Source organism: Pelecanus crispus, chromosome 13 (genome assembly GCF_030463565.1).
Source record: "Pelecanus crispus isolate bPelCri1 chromosome 13, bPelCri1.pri, whole genome shotgun sequence".
Taxonomy (NCBI): domain Eukaryota; kingdom Metazoa; phylum Chordata; class Aves; order Pelecaniformes; family Pelecanidae; genus Pelecanus; species Pelecanus crispus.
In genome coordinates this window covers 6,993,358-7,008,757 of record NC_134655.1, presented here as the reverse complement: position 1 = coordinate 7,008,757, position 15,400 = coordinate 6,993,358, and the positions used below count along the sequence as shown (strand labels likewise).

At 44.5% G+C, this 15,400-nt stretch overlaps 1 protein-coding gene across 1 annotated transcript in view; it reads left to right on the top strand.

The window, feature by feature from the left end:
- The first annotated feature begins 1,139 nt into the window (after positions 1 to 1,139).
- The window catches only part of GRIA3 (glutamate ionotropic receptor AMPA type subunit 3), a 156,739-nt gene continuing 142,478 nt past the window's right edge, over positions 1,140 to 15,400 (top strand). Inside the window, exons 1-2 of the mRNA XM_075720585.1 lie at positions 1,140 to 1,230; positions 2,118 to 2,276. Of these exons, the coding sequence (XP_075576700.1) occupies positions 1,140 to 1,230; positions 2,118 to 2,276 (250 nt within the window). The remainder of the gene's footprint in view (positions 1,231 to 2,117; positions 2,277 to 15,400) is intronic.

Below are 15,400 nucleotides of genomic sequence, written 5' to 3'. Positions count from 1 at the left end.
TTGGATTTCCCTCCTTTAGAGGAGGCTGGGAAGGACCTAACAGTCCCTTGTGTGGGATAAGCTCGTCCTCGTCTTTCTCCACTCCATGGCACTGTGGGCGGGTGAACGGGGGAGCCTCCCCCCTCAGGCGTTAGCACTGGAGCAGGGACGGCCGGAACTGGGGCGCGGGCAGGGGCACCTCGGGGGGAGCGCACCGCCCCTGCGCGCCCCTCGCCGGCTGCCCCGGCCCCTCCCAGCCCCCCCGCCAGCCCCCTCCCCTCAGCCGGGGCCGCGGGGCCCCGAGCGCCGTCCCACGCCCGCCGAGGGGCAGGCCCGGCGGCGCCCGGCTGCCCCAGCCCTCGCGGGGCCCTCCCGCCCCCGGCCCTCAGGCGCCTCTGCCGCCTTTGGGCGCCCGGCCCTCAGGCGCCGGCACCGCCCGCCTCCCCCGGCCCTGCGCCGCCGCCGGGCGCGGGCGGGACCCCGGCCGCATCCCCCTCGCACCCCCGCCCCGGCTCGGCTGGGCTCGGCTCGGCTGGGCTCGGCTCGGCTCCCCGCCCCGCCCCCGGCCGCCCGCAGCGCGCTGGCCCCGCTCGCACACACACACACACACACACACACGCACACGCAGCGAGGCGATGCAGCTTTAAAGGGGCAGCTGCAGCCGGGGCCGGCCCACGGGAGGCCGCTCCGCTCTCGCCGACCGCAGCCCCGAGCGCTGCCGCCGCGGCCGGGAGACGCCAGCGCCGAGGCTGGGCTGGGCGGGCCGAGGCGAGCGGCGGGCGGCTGCCAGCCCGCCTCACGCCAAGTTTGATCGATAACCCCCGCCCGGCCCGGGCGGAGCAGCCTCGCCGGCTCCGCTACCCACCATCTTTGGGGGAAGTCCCTGCGCTGGGGGGGGCTGCTGGAGACGGGGGGAGAAAGGCAACCTCGCAGCCAGTGAGCCCTCCCAGGCTGGGGTGAAGACAGGAGGAAAGGGATTTGGGGAAGGGGGGGAAAAAAAAAAAAAAGCAAAAGAAGAAAGGAAGACAGGAGGGGGAGCATCCTCCCCGCTACCTCCGCCAGCATCGCCACCACCATTGACACTACTCCGAGTCTCCAGCTGCGCCCATGCCTGTGCCGCCAGTTTCGTTTTAGGGGCTGAACCGCAGGGGCTGAAGAAAATGGGGCAGAGCGCGCCCCGGACCCTCCTGCTGCTGCTGGCGGGGCTGCTGGGGGAGGCTCAGGCAGGGTTCCCCAACACCATCAGCATAGGTAAGCGCCCTCCGCGGCACCGCCGCCCGCTCCTTCCCCCGCCGGCCGAGGGGAAGCTGTGCGGAGGGGGGGCGGGGGGCGGCCGGGGGGAGCCCGGGACCCGCCGGCTTCGGGCGCGGGCGGCCCCGGCCGCTCTCGGGGCCGGCCCCGCTCCGGCTCCCGCCCGTCGCTGGGAGCCGGCGGCCGCAGCCGGTGCCCGGGCGGCGGTGAGCGGTGCCGGGCTGCCGCGCTGCCCGCCCGCCTCGGGAGCGGCGGGAGGCTCCGCTCCGCGCTCCCGCGGAATCGCGCCCTGAGGCAGCGCAGCCCCGGCCGCGGTGACGGGAGCGGGCAGCGGCGGCCGCCGGCAGCGACGTGCCGGGACCGGGGGCCGCCGCAGCCCCGGGGCTGAGGGCGTGCGAGCGAAACTTGGGGTCTTCCCTGCTCGTCCCTCGGAGCAGCGCGCCGCTGCGCGTGTTGCCGCCAGCCCGTTCGCAGCCGCACGTTTGCCACGCCAGCCGTGTCCTTAGCAAGTAACTCCACAGGGACGCTGTTTGGGTGGTCTGGAGGTGATGTAGAGCCACAGTTCCCCAAGGCAGACTTCCAGAGCGGCGTGTGGGCACCCGTGTGTAAGGGCCTGGTTTGCAGTTTGCACCTGCAGCTCCCGGTGGCTGCCGATGGCTCCGGGGGCAGCGGGATGCGATGCGTGGCTTTAAAAGCCGAACTTTGGACTTGGAGCGTGCATTTCATGTCCGCGCCCTGGCAGAACTGCGTGCTCGGGCTCAGCCTGCTCCTGTTCATGCTTTCCCGAGATGTGCAGTATGCAGGTGTAACTTACTGCCACCGTTCCTCCTCAGAATTCGTTCTGAAATACCTTTTCCCTTTTTTCTTTTTTTTTTTTTCCATCCTAGGTGGACTTTTCATGAGGAACACTGTTCAGGAGCACAGTGCGTTTCGGTTTGCTGTGCAGTTATACAACACAAACCAAAATACCACAGAAAAGCCCTTCCATTTGAACTATCATGTAGATCACTTGGACTCTTCCAACAGTTTTTCAGTGACGAATGCTTGTAAGTAAATACATGCTTTCTTAAAAAATATTTATTTGTTATCAATCCTTGCATTCAATTTCTCCCTGGTAGCCTAGAGTTCTTGTGCATACGATACGGTGCAACAAATGTGTGTAGTGACGTGAGGTTTAGTAGATTTGCAGCATTATATGGTTGAATAATACCTTAGGGAAAGTTCTCTCACCACTTCTTTTCACCCCTTTAGTTTTGTTTTCCAGAAAAACCACCATGTTGTTTATATAGCAGCGCTGTGTAGCTGTGATCGGTGAATTGCTGCTGAAGTAACATCCCCTTTCTGTTGAGGCTACGACCTAGCTGTGTGAAGCAGCATCATTTGCAAATAATACCATGTAGGAATAAAACAGAAACAGCTGTTTACAAGTGACCTTGAGGGGACAAAGCTAGAGGGGCTTACTTGCCTCCTCTGCCCTGAAATACTGGGTTGTTTTCTTACAGTGAAAGTCCTGTTAAAAGCTGAGGAGACTGTAAACTGACAAATACCGTCAGAGCTGAGGGGAGAGAAAATGGAATCAGGACGCTTAGCGTTAGGAGAAATAGCTCTGCACAAGCAGTGCATACGTGTAATTTGAGCCTTTATTAACAGAAGAAGCAAAAGAGAACTTTGAGTAGTGTTAATGTGGTGTTAAAATGCGAAATCTCTTTCTGAAAGACTGGTGCGTGTTCTGCATTTTAAAAAAGCATTCCTTTACCAGTAGTAGTTCCTGAATATTTGTTTTACTGATGTGTCCAAATTCAGTTTTACACAAGTTTTTATTGTAAACCTTTGAAAATGAATGGAGTCTAATTTTGAGGTAGTTGCATGCACTTTGCAGTATACAGAAATACATCTGTACATGATCTAAAGGAGCTCTGGATGCAATGTACTAACTTTGTGTTGTGAACAGGATTCCTGTTCATAGACTCACAGTATAAAATGTTCAAAGAGGAAGCATTGTACTCAAATAATGAAGTACTGGAGTACAGACTAGTATCTCTTGCTTTAAAACAATTTCATGTTTTGAGTATCTTTTTTTTTTATTATTATTTTTTCTTTGTTGGGGATAGGATAGTTCTTATATTCCTGTCCCACGCTGTATAATCGGAAGGCTGGACAAGTAGGTATTTTATTCTTCTAGGATTTCAGGTATTTTCTGAGAAAGTTGATGGTTAGAAAATATGCAATAAGGAAATATTTGGACAAATTTTGGATTGATATTCTAACATATCCCCCATGTGACTGCTTCTTGCTAGTGCAGCGTTACACTTTTTAAAGGGCTTTGGATTAGGACCTTTGAAACTTCTGCAGGGGGGCTAATTATATAATATCCAATAAAAATATTTGGTAAAGTGGAAAAAAATGGTAAATAAAAGCGTGTCTGTACTTTGCATCTTATTTTACTAATCCTATCCAGCCTCAACAGCTCTTACAACAAACATCAGACTATTAATCCTTAATCAGTGTAATCCTTTCAAGAGGCTGTATCTGAGACATAGTTTCCTAAATATCAATTATATGGATTTAAACTAAATACATTAAACTGCTTGAGTGATTAATTATTAATTGTTTTTTAAAAGTTCTACCAGCACTTCTTTACAGATCCCACCAAGACAAGTGAACCACATGCTCGTTCAGAGGCAGTCAGTGTATTGTTTAGTCAGGGTGCTTCTCATCTTCTGACATCTAATGATTTTTGTCATTGCTTAGTGAAAGCTGTGACGATTTTAGTAAGATGAGATGGTTTTCTGTAGTATAGGGCTGCATGTTCCAATACACGTATTGCCAGTGTCGTAAAATCCGGAAAACTTAAATCTCTGGAGAAACTGTAGACCAGAAAATATCAACCTACAGTAACCTATTTAAAAATAGATGATGTGAAAAAAAGAAACAGAAGAAAGAAAATGAAAAGGTGACCTTGTCCATAGCTGTGTCAACCATCTTGTAATACTCTTGGTAGGAAAAGAATATGGTGAGTCCAAGTCACTAGTTGTATAGGTCTCAGTAGCTCAAAAAAAAAAAAAATAGAAGACCAGTTGCTGGTTTTGGATCTGGAAGCAATTATCTTTGAAAGTCGGAATGTTCATATATATCGATGCATTAGGATGAACTAATAGTTCCTCACGCTACCTGGCTAACACGTAAAACATTCTGGCCTAAGTACCCTTAATCACATCCTCACTTCCCAGTGGAGTGGCAGATAATTTGAGGGTGCTGCCGTATCCATGAAGGAATTCTTTCCACAACATTTTTACTTCTCTTGGAGATAAGCATAAATTGTCTCCAGTGCTGTCACACAGCCGTTTGATCAATATTTGCAATTGGCAGGGATCCATAGGCGAGAAACCTGCAGTGACTCTTGACTGCCTTCACTGGAGAGGGAGGCTGTGACTGACTTTGTGGTGGGATAGGTAAAGGAACTGAAGGGAAATTGGAGAAAGTAGCATGTCTAGCTTGAGCCTAGTGCCTGTACTAGTCAGTATCCATAAAACAGTACTTTTCATTCACCTTTCCTTTGATTTATGTGATAGTGGCTGTAGTAAGTGTTCATGTGTGTGGGAATTGAGGGGGGCTCTGCTCAGGAAGGACTTCATGTGCTTAGTGCACTGCTGCACATCCCGCTTGGTGCAATCTGGTGCATTCCAGAGGCAGGAGAAAAAAATCTCTTCTGAAGTATCCTCATGAGCCAGAGATAAAAAGCACACCTCTGGTAGGGCTGATTTGGCAATATCCCAACATGGGAACAAACTTGTTTAGAAGCAAAAGAAAATTCCTGCCCTAAGCTCCTCCCTCTCATTCCTTTTTCAGTTAAATGATGCATGATCTGATTCATGTACATGTATTCCCTGCTTCACTGCTAGCACCGAGCCCCCATCTGTATATTTAATTTACACGCATGCATACAGTATTCATCCACTGTATTTATCTGCCCACTATTCATTTAGCTGTATGATATCTTAACAGAGAGCAAATGCAAACACAGATGAAAATTCCAGTGTATTTAAAGGTGAATTGAAGTTTATCTGTTGGCTCTGAGGGGATTTATTACATCTTTTAAAATATGCAGCTTTTTGCCATCAGAAAAAAGAGAAAGGAAGAAAGTTAACTTGCTCTGTGAATGAATAAAATCAAGTAAAACATGGATGTCATATTTTCTTCAAAAATGCTCGTGTAGGGAGTGAGCTGGCTTTTTCAGAATAATATGAATGTAACAACTCAAATGTATAAATTCACCGCTGAAGCGTCTTTCACGCTTTTCTTATAACCTCTGATGAAGGATGTTAGTATAAATGTTGAATTATGCGTACAGTTCTGTAGATCATATTCCCTAGAAATAACCCGCGTATGTCTTTCTGCTCTGCACTTGTAGTGCACTATACTAACACTGCTCTAGCCTCTGCAGTGTCAGCTCATTAGCACACAGATCTCATATTCCCTCTCTGCACTGTCATTGCAAAAAAATTGCTGTTGTACACCTTTACAGCCAACAAATGTGCATTTGCGTTATGTACAATTTTTAAGAAATATTTGGAAAAGTAAACTCAACCTTATACATAGTCCCTATGGAATTTCTCAAAAGAAAGCATTAGTTTTCATTAAAATCTGTTGATCATGTAATGATAGTGGTGGGATGTGTATGGGTGAAAAGGGGCTGTGATTGCAGAATCTAATTAATCTACAGGCAGATTCCCTCTCAGCTAAGCCTAACCTATCAGCTGCAAATTCTTGTCCTGTTAATTTTTCTGAGTCATTTCTCATCTATCTTCTGAACCCAGAAGGCTTGTTATATTTTACCAAATGTTGGTGTCTAGTGTTTTTTCCACAGGCACTCTTTCTTTGAGACCAAAAAAAGAGGGAAGATGCAATGACATGCTTACCTTAAGTTGCTAAAATCCAGTAAATGATTGTATGGGCACTTTCTTGAGGGGGGTCTGATTTCAGACTTTCTTAGAAAATTTTTCTTTAGCATCCTTGCCGTCCTTGTGTTTAATCTTTAAAATTCAACTTGGAAGATATTAATGGAAAAAGTGCCTGTTTGTTGTTGCAAAAATGTTGCAGAAAATGATACCACAGGGTTAGTAGCAGACAATTTTTCCAGTTTAAGTGTATCACTCCCTTTCCCAAAGCACAGGTGCATACATATATATATATGCTTACATGCATACTCACTTGCACACGTGCACACACACGCGCTTTTTCCTTAGGTGCTGCTCAGCATATCTTTTTGCCAGTGGGCAGATAATTTGCTTCCCTTCCATCTGTATACTCTTTGGCCAGCTGGCAGAGGATGCTGATGCTGAAAGTGGTCAGCTCCCTTCTGCCAAAAGCATAAGCATGTCTCGCTGAAAGTCTTGCCAAGTTTGGGCCATGTACTGGTGGTTTTTCATGAGTAGAGACCACAGGGTAGGTGCCTCGCTCTCCTGATAAGGAACACACTGTGGTTTCTCCCAGCATTCTGTGGTAAAATGCCTGGAAATGTGCTTTCTACACAACTCTGTTCATTACAGATCCCCTGAAAATGCCTTTTATGCTGTGGAATGTGCTCAAGTATTGTATGTTGCTGCTCCGTGACAATCAGCTGGCTTTAGCTTAGGGGTCAAAGCTTTTGCAATATTGGGGTAGGTCAAAAGGTGAAGGGTATGTTCCAACTGAAGTTTGTTTCCACTTTGTGGCAGAGCAGATGATTTGTCATTAAGCTGGATGTGATCTCAGTGTTAGCAGAAGGAACCATACTGCTTTCAAGTATGTTTTATTATTTCTTAAATTAATTTTAAAAATAAGCTGACTCTTCCTCTCTTCCTCTGCCACATACGTAGTATTTACGTACTGCTTAGATGTTAGGGTTCCATTTAACTCACACTGTGAAGATGGGGAAAAAAAATCTCATATGAATGGACGCTTTCTTGAGAAACTCTGAATTCACCAAATGAATGAAGAGTAAACCACCACCAAGAGCGCCATTTACTTGTTCAGTTTCAGAAAGATTTTGTGCAGATGCAGAGATGAAATTGTTCACTTTGCCTATGTAGCACTAGGCCTGGAGGACCCATGAGACTATTGGCATGGGTTGGAGAGCTACTGATTAACTACACCATTCCAATAAAATGTGTAACAGCTGTAGTTTATCTCTAGGAGGAAGTGGAGATGCCTTGATGGGAAACAAGCATGTGACAGCAGCTTTTAACAACAAAAACTCACAGTTTTGTTGAAGGCTGATGCGGGGGCTTGTCCAAGAGCCACAGAAAACAGTGGGTTTCTTTCCCCTGGGTTCGCTGTGTTCAGTGTCTGGGAGGTGGGAGGCCGTCCTACTGCAAGTGTAGGACTGTTATGCAAGAAGGTGTGAAATGAGGGAGCTGATGTATCTTTAATGATTCCTTATTGTCACAATCCAGCGATTTAACATTTTTCCATTTAAAGTACATATTTTGTCATTACCGATTTTGGAATGCTAATTTTGGTTTAGTTAGGCATCCTTAAAATGTTTTCGAATATGTTATTTTTAAAGCAGCGACAGTTTGGTTTCATAGTTCAGTTTCAAACCAAGCCAAACCATATAATTGAAAATTCATGTTCATTTATTGTGAGATGTGTATGTTTAATTTGTATTTGGTATTTAAGTTACAGCCTAAGATCAGTACTTTCCGTGCTGCTGTAAAGCATAGATCACTGGAAGGCCATGGCCCCTTTCTAAGGGAGGTCATAAGGCAGCCTAAAAACTCTATACCTATTGTCCTGAGGTTTGCTCTACAGGGGCTTGTACCTCCACTGGAACAATGTGGTGATCTAAAAATAGAAATACAAAAATGATTGATCTAGATCAAACCAGTTTCTGTGAAACTGTGTGATGATCACTGCAGTGAAGCAATTTCCGGATTTCATCCCTGGGGTTCTTTTTCTTCTAAATGTGTATGTGTTACGTTTCCTGTCAGAGGCAGAGGTGTGCTTCCCTCCATTATGTCACCTGCTTTATATTATTGTTGATCTTCAGAATATCAGATGCCCTAGAAACCTCAAACTTCAAACCATCGTGGAGTTTTTCATGTGCAGTCATCTGATGAAGACTCCAAAGTAGACACTCATGTTCGGCTGTTTGTAGTCGTTGCAGTGTGGACACTAGTAACTATCACACAGTATGTACTCTGGTCTGACTGTATCGGGGAGTTTGGAGATATTTCTGTAGCACCAGAAACGCAGAATTAATTAATCAGCTCATAGCTATATGTGAAACATTCAAAGGCAGTGCGTGCCTTTTTAGTTGATCTCACCAAGATGTAATTATTGGGGGTAAAACCATCACACATATACATATATATATATATACACACACACATATATATATACACACACACACACATATACAGAGCAAGAGAGAAACTGGTGATAAGGTTTCTGTGTAAAGAGGAAGAATGAATGTAGGAAGGAGTTATGTCAATGAATCCACCTGGCAGTCATTCCTGCACATCCTCCTTGTGGTGTCTGAGGCACTGGGTCTGTTTTATCATTTTAACCACTTCTAAAATAGCAAGTGGCAACGTGCAGCCCTCACACATACACTGTGCAGGAGGCGCAGAAGCCCTTCTGCATGAGGATCAACCTGCAGGGACACTGCACTGCGAACAACTTGCCCAGGCACTTTTAAAAAGGGTGAATTGCTCTTCTGGAATTGGATAATAGCCCAGGTGAGCACTCTTCTGCTGGAGTGGAGCGACCTATCTGGTCACTTGTATGTAATTATTTTGGTAGACTATTTGGACATTTCAGATAAGCTGGAAGTTTTTTGTTTGGGTGTTTTTTTTTTTTTCCAAACACAGTTTACAACATGTTCACTTTCAGACCCCTTGTAAGTTAGGTGATTGCATTTGGATGCTTGGTCCTGCCCTTGTGTTGGGCTTGTATTTGTTGGAGTTTATTCAAATGTGATGTCTGAAATTCTGATCAAGAATTTAAAAAAAAAAAAAAATGCAGGTCTGCATGGTGACTTCACTGTCCTGAGTCATTTTTAATACAAAAACTTTAAAATGATATGCAGATATCTGGGAAAGGTATATCCACTCTCTGATGGTATATAGTCCATGCATACTTACTTCATTCCACGTATACTTCATTATTTTCACACCTCTTTTTCCTGGGCTGATGTGTGTAATGGTGCTTGCTGATTTCACCATCAGTAGTTTTGTCATATGCAAACAATGAGCATTTGGGCCCAGCCCATGAGGTAAAGGAACTAACTTGGGAAACTGTGGAGTCTTCTGATGGCTCTTAGCATGATTTGAAGTCAATTTGTACTTTCGGTAGCACGGTTTTGCTATGTCTTATACAAGGGTAATGCAGTTTACCTGTATCAGACAGGTATTGCAGGGCTGTTAGCAGTGAAAAACTTAGAGAGCTTTGGCTAACAGTGCCTTTTTCATTTTATTGGTCACTTCTTCCACTTCCCTTCCTAAAAAACACAAACAAAACAAAAAACCAAACAAAACCCCCAAACTCAAGCCAACCCCAAAAGATAAAAAACCCCAAAATCAAAAAGCAAAAAAATCCCCACCAAAACCCAGCCTACTCTTCATGCTTCTGAAAAATAAATTGAAATTAGCACTTATTAATTTGCTGTCCTTGCCAGAAGACGATGTACATTCCCACTGATAGACCTAGGAGAACGTGTGTCGCAGCTGTACAGCAAGCCAATCTATCACTTGACAAAGGAGATATTTTCAGCTCTTTACCTGAAATAAGCAAAGCTGTTGGAAAGAAAGCAAGTTTAATATTGGAAAGTTCTTTGTCTTCTACACACCCTGGATCTTTATTATAAGTATGGTACACACTTCTACAGCACAGCATGTGCCCAATTCTTGCCCACTTGACCCACGCTCAGACTGCTTGTTTGAGTGGTGGGAGGAAGAACCGTCTTTACTAGAAGCGGTGTTGCCTCTTGATTTCTCCGGGTGAGGTCTATAGAACGTGCTGTAATCAGTATCTCACAGCTGCCAGCTTTTCCAAGAGATGTGCAGCAGTGCATTTCAGGGATCTGTGCCTTCCATGATTTCTTTGTCTGATTTCCATTTCAGAGATCTTAGTCCGAGCTAGGTGCTGCAGCCCACTTAGTGAACATGGATCAGGTCTTGCGAATCGCAGGGTTGTTGCATCATGACACACATCTTGATTAGTCTTTGTACCCTGCTGTGTATGTGTCGTGGTCTGGCCCCAGCCAGCTACTAAGCACCACGCAGCCGCTTGCTCACTCCCCCTACCCCGACGGGATGGGGGAGAGAATCGGAGGAGTAAGAGTGAGAAACACTCCTGGGTTGAGATAAGAACAGTTTAATAATTGGAATAAAGTAAAATAGTAATGATAATAATAACAATATACAAAGCAAGTGATGCACAATGCAATTGCTCACCACCCGCCAACCGATACCCAGAGAGTTCCTGAGCAGCGATCGCTGCTCCCCGGCCACCCCCCCCAGTTTCTATACTGCCCATGACGCCATATGGTATGGAATAACCCTTTGGGCAGTTTGGATCAACTATTCTGGCTGTGCCCCCTCCCAGTTTCTTGTGCACCTGGCAGAGCATGGGAAGCTGAAAAGTCCTTGACTAGCATAAGCAGTACTCAGCAACAACTAAAACATCAGCATGTTATGAACACTCTTCTCCTACTAAATCCGACACACAGCACTATGCCTGCTACTAGGAAGAAAATTAACTCTATTCCAGCCAAAACCAGGACAGTATGCTAAATTCCTGAAAACTTTTTGGTGGTTGTCCTTGTTGTTGTTGTTTGTGTTTTTCTTCTGAGCGGGAGGTGCAGGCAGAAGAGATGGCTTGGGGAGAAATGGTAATTGATAGGTGATGAACTTTGCATAGCCTCTCTACAGCAGAACACAGTAAGGCATTGGTTTTTACTGATTACAGGGGTTTTGCTTCTTAGGCTTTACCACTTGTGTCACCAAGTTTGGATTCTAATGAAGTCTGATGGTCAGAAAACTCAAGTTCATGTGCATTATTTTTCCCAGCAGTTAGGCGAGAGCTAATTAGTGTCCATTGATTTGCAAAGGACTGACCCAGGGTCTAACCCTGCATTGAATCGAAACTGTTAGGGGGATTCTAAATTTTCTAGCAAGTTTAATGTGCTTGACCATCTTTCTCCAAAGTGTTTGTGCAGTGGTCAGGTAGCATCAGCAGAGTGGCTTTGCTACCATCATGGAGTATGTCAAAAGGAGTTGGACCTAAGGAGATGCTGAATGAACAAGCAGTCAACATAATATCTTCTATCCTAATTTGAATTTCCTCTTTAAAACATTGGTTTTTGTGCCTATTTACTTATGGCTTCTTGATGAATATAAAGTAATACTAAAGAGAAAAAATGTATGCGGTCGTCCTATGCCAGCTAATCCTATTTCTTTCCTATTTCAGCCATGTCAGCAGAGTGATTCTCATAACTAATGGTAGTTTTCATATATTTATATTGAATGCCTTGGCCAGCTCAGACCAAGTTCCTCCATAGAACCATCATCTTACTGCTGTTCTGTGCATCCCAGAAATGGATTGTATATCCCAGAACATCACGCTGCATGACTTCAAAAACACATATGATTGGAAATGATGGGAGCTGTGAGACTTGCTAATCTTTCATTTCAGATGTAATTCCAGAAAGGTTTTAAAGATTAGATTGGGATCAACCAGAAAATTAGAGAATTAAAAATAAAAGCTTTTTAAATAGTTTCAGACTTCAAAAAATTGACTCTCTTTCAGTTGAAGACAAATGTTTTGTTTTGGAAATGATGATTTCTGGGTTTTGTACTCCTCCCCCCCCCCCCCCGACTGGAACAATTTCGTGAAGTCTGTCCGAGTTAGCAAGATGTTTCTGCAGACATGAATCTGCCTTTTTCAATGTAAAAGCACCTGTTCTGTCCAATTTTTATAATGACATATAGATGATGAATATGGGGAAAAAAAATTGTGTGTTGGAAGAAGCTGTCTGCATTTTTCAGGGTATGTAGTTCAAGCTGCTTGTGATGGATTTTATGGAGAGACAATTTTTGTCAGTTAAAGTATGCAAGCATCTCTTTCCACACCATCTACAGGCAACTTACTTTATTACCTGCAGAGGCAGTGAGATAAGCCCAAAATTGATCAAAATGAGACCAGTTAACCCTCCTGAAGTTTTCCACTATTCCAGTTTGATTCTCCAGGTGCAGAAGTTGCCTTGTTTAAAGCGTGAATCAGTATAGCTTTACTACATGCAGAGCGTAGTAAATGTGGTGATGGTTTCTAAAACCACAGTGTCCTGTTTCAAAGATGTGCATTCATATACATCAGATGTACTTTACTGCCAGTTGTTTTGTGCTAAATAACACAAAAAGAAATTGCAAGCAGTGATACGCAGTTGTGCATATCTGCAGTGACCACTGGGACCTAAATGTTTTAGTGCTTCATTGTTCTACCCTAATAGAAAGGAAAAAAAAGCCTCTTTGTATCGCATTAGATAAATACGGGCAGTCAAGATACATAATGGAGTCTTCCTCTGATCTGATTTACACCAGGGTAAATTTGGAGTAGCTCTGCGGGAGTTTGAAGGAGTGAAGCCAGTGAAGGGTAAAAACAGAGTGGTCCCTTATGTGGTATTCCTGGCTTTAAGCCTCTGGATAAGTGTGGGATGTGGGTCGAGGACAGCCGGTGGGTTCTTCAAGGGAGACTCCGAGCATCGTGATCGGTAGCGCACCTCTCCGCCAGGACTGCCCAGGTTGTCCAGGCTCTTGACTTCAACAACGAACTGAATACCCCCTTGTGTAGCGTCGTGCATATTTCCTCTTGGAACTTTCGGAAATTTAGCAAAACGTTCACGTTCAGCAGTAATAAGTGTCCCTTTATAAATGATGCTGGGTATCTCAGAAGTATCTGTAATAGACTGTGTAGAGCAGAATCTGCCAAGGAAAGATTTTGTTTTTCAATTGAAACAAAATAGTGTAAATCAAATAGTCTCCAGTAGAAAGTGCTGACCTTGCTTTTAGCAGGAGTCACTTACACAATCTCTACTTTCAGATTTTCATTTTTCTTTTTTCCCTTTCCCCCCATATATGTATTTTTGTAGCTGTGAACATTTCACTACTTCTCTCTCTCTCTCTCTCTCTCTCTCTCTCTCTCTCGGTTTATGGATTTTGCAATTCTTGTATGAATAGAGACTGTGTGACATTAAAAACCACAGACTCTTCTGTGAAATTTAACTCATTGTGTCTCTTACCTGCTTGCGTGAATAGCGATAGTCCTGATTGAAAACATGGCACCTTTTTCTGAGTCACTCTAGAAGTAATTCAAGAACAGATCTCTGGCAAAACAGGGTCTTTTGGCCGAAGCATAAAGCTAACATTTTAACCTGTTTTCATCTGTAAAAACATCCTGTTATTTTTCATGAATAGTGAACCTATTGTGGGTAGTGATGCTGCTAACTCCTGCATCCTGGTCAGGTTCCAGCTTGGATCATTATCAACATAAATCAGTTATTCTCCTGGAAGCTTTAGTCAGATAAATTATCTGCACTTCCTGTCTTAAATTCTTATTGTGTTGTTCTGCAGTGCTAGCCCCTGTTTCACGTAAGATGCATTTGAGATTTGAGTTGAGGCAATCGCTGCGTAGCTGGAGTCTACAATTTGATATTAAAGTGTATTTTCCTTGTGGGCTTTTGTGAAAAGATTTTATGCTTCCTTGGTAATGTCTGGAGATTCCCTGTGTTAATAAGAATTGTTTTGTTAATCGGTTCCAGAATCTGCTGCTCTGGAATAGTCTGCCTTAATCAGGATCTTCACATGAATTTAAAAATGGCATCTTTCTGGGCAAAATTGCAAGCAGGATTAATATGATTCCTCCTTTCTACTATGTGGTCTCTAAAAGTGTTTATATCAGCCCTGTGTATGTCTTGTGTGTGCTGGGTTGGATTCAATCTATTGCAACATTCTCTGTGAGGGGATTAAAATCTTCTTGGAAATAACTTAATCAAAATCGATTATTAATTGTGTTTTCAAGAAGCCTGGGTGAAGCTATGCGTGAAATACGAATCTATCATTTCAGTTTCTCAGAAATTCAGCTGAGTAATTCAGTGTGTGTGGAGTACACTTGCAAAAAGCATCGGAAAGTTCCAAAGACGGGAGACCTCCTTCTGCAAAATGGGTGTGGGAAGGGCAATAGCAGTTTAAGATTCTCCCCTGCTATCCTGCCTGCCTCGTTCCTGGATGAAAGATGCTCTAGAAGTGTAAAGCACGAAGATCAAACCTCCTGGATAATCAGGACTGTGACTTTGTTCTGCATGACAGAGAAGGGCCTGCAGTTCAGGTGCTGCTGCCTGCCTGCTCCGCTGAGCCTGCCCGCAGAAGGGTCAATTAGTGCCAGCTGCAGGAGCGCAGCTCCGCTACAAAGGCCTGCGTCCGCTTAGAACTGTTCATTTAAGCTCTCATTATGGACTTCAGGTTAATAGCAGTGTACGCTGCTACCTAATCATTTACCTGAAACCGAGGGGCTTTATTTTACCAGTTTAGCCATCCTCCTACCCAGTTTGTTTGGGGTGGGTTTTTGTGACTGAGTCCAACTTTAAATCTCTGAGAGAAGCGTATCATGTTGTGCTGTGATGATTACAGTTCAAGTGCGCAGAGCTTTATTGCTGTTATAGAATAAAAAATAGTAACTTTAAAATACTGATTGACCAAAGCAATAAAGATCTGCAGCTTGGTAAATTCACCCATTCTTAAAAGCTGGCTTTTCTCTATGAATGTCCTGCAGACAATTTTACTTTAACAATATAATCAAGGCTTTCTTTTCAAAACAGCCACTGACTTTCTGTTTGCAAAAGCACCACAGTGCAGCCTGTCGCGCTTCTCAGAGTTGTAGAGGCATGAACTGGGTTGTGAGTTTCCCCTGTTTGTCCACTGAAAAGCAAGTGTTCTCTTTCTGAAGTTGGTACTGTTAATCTTTTTGCTGTTGGCCATTATGCTAGAAACACCCCACTGAAATGCTTTCTTGGTGCAGCTGGGTGTACTGGTTTTCCTTCGTATTATACTAGCCATAAGCTTGTAAATTGGATACTGCTACAACATGAAGATTATTTTAATTGCCAGGATATAAATTTTCTGAGCAACAGGTT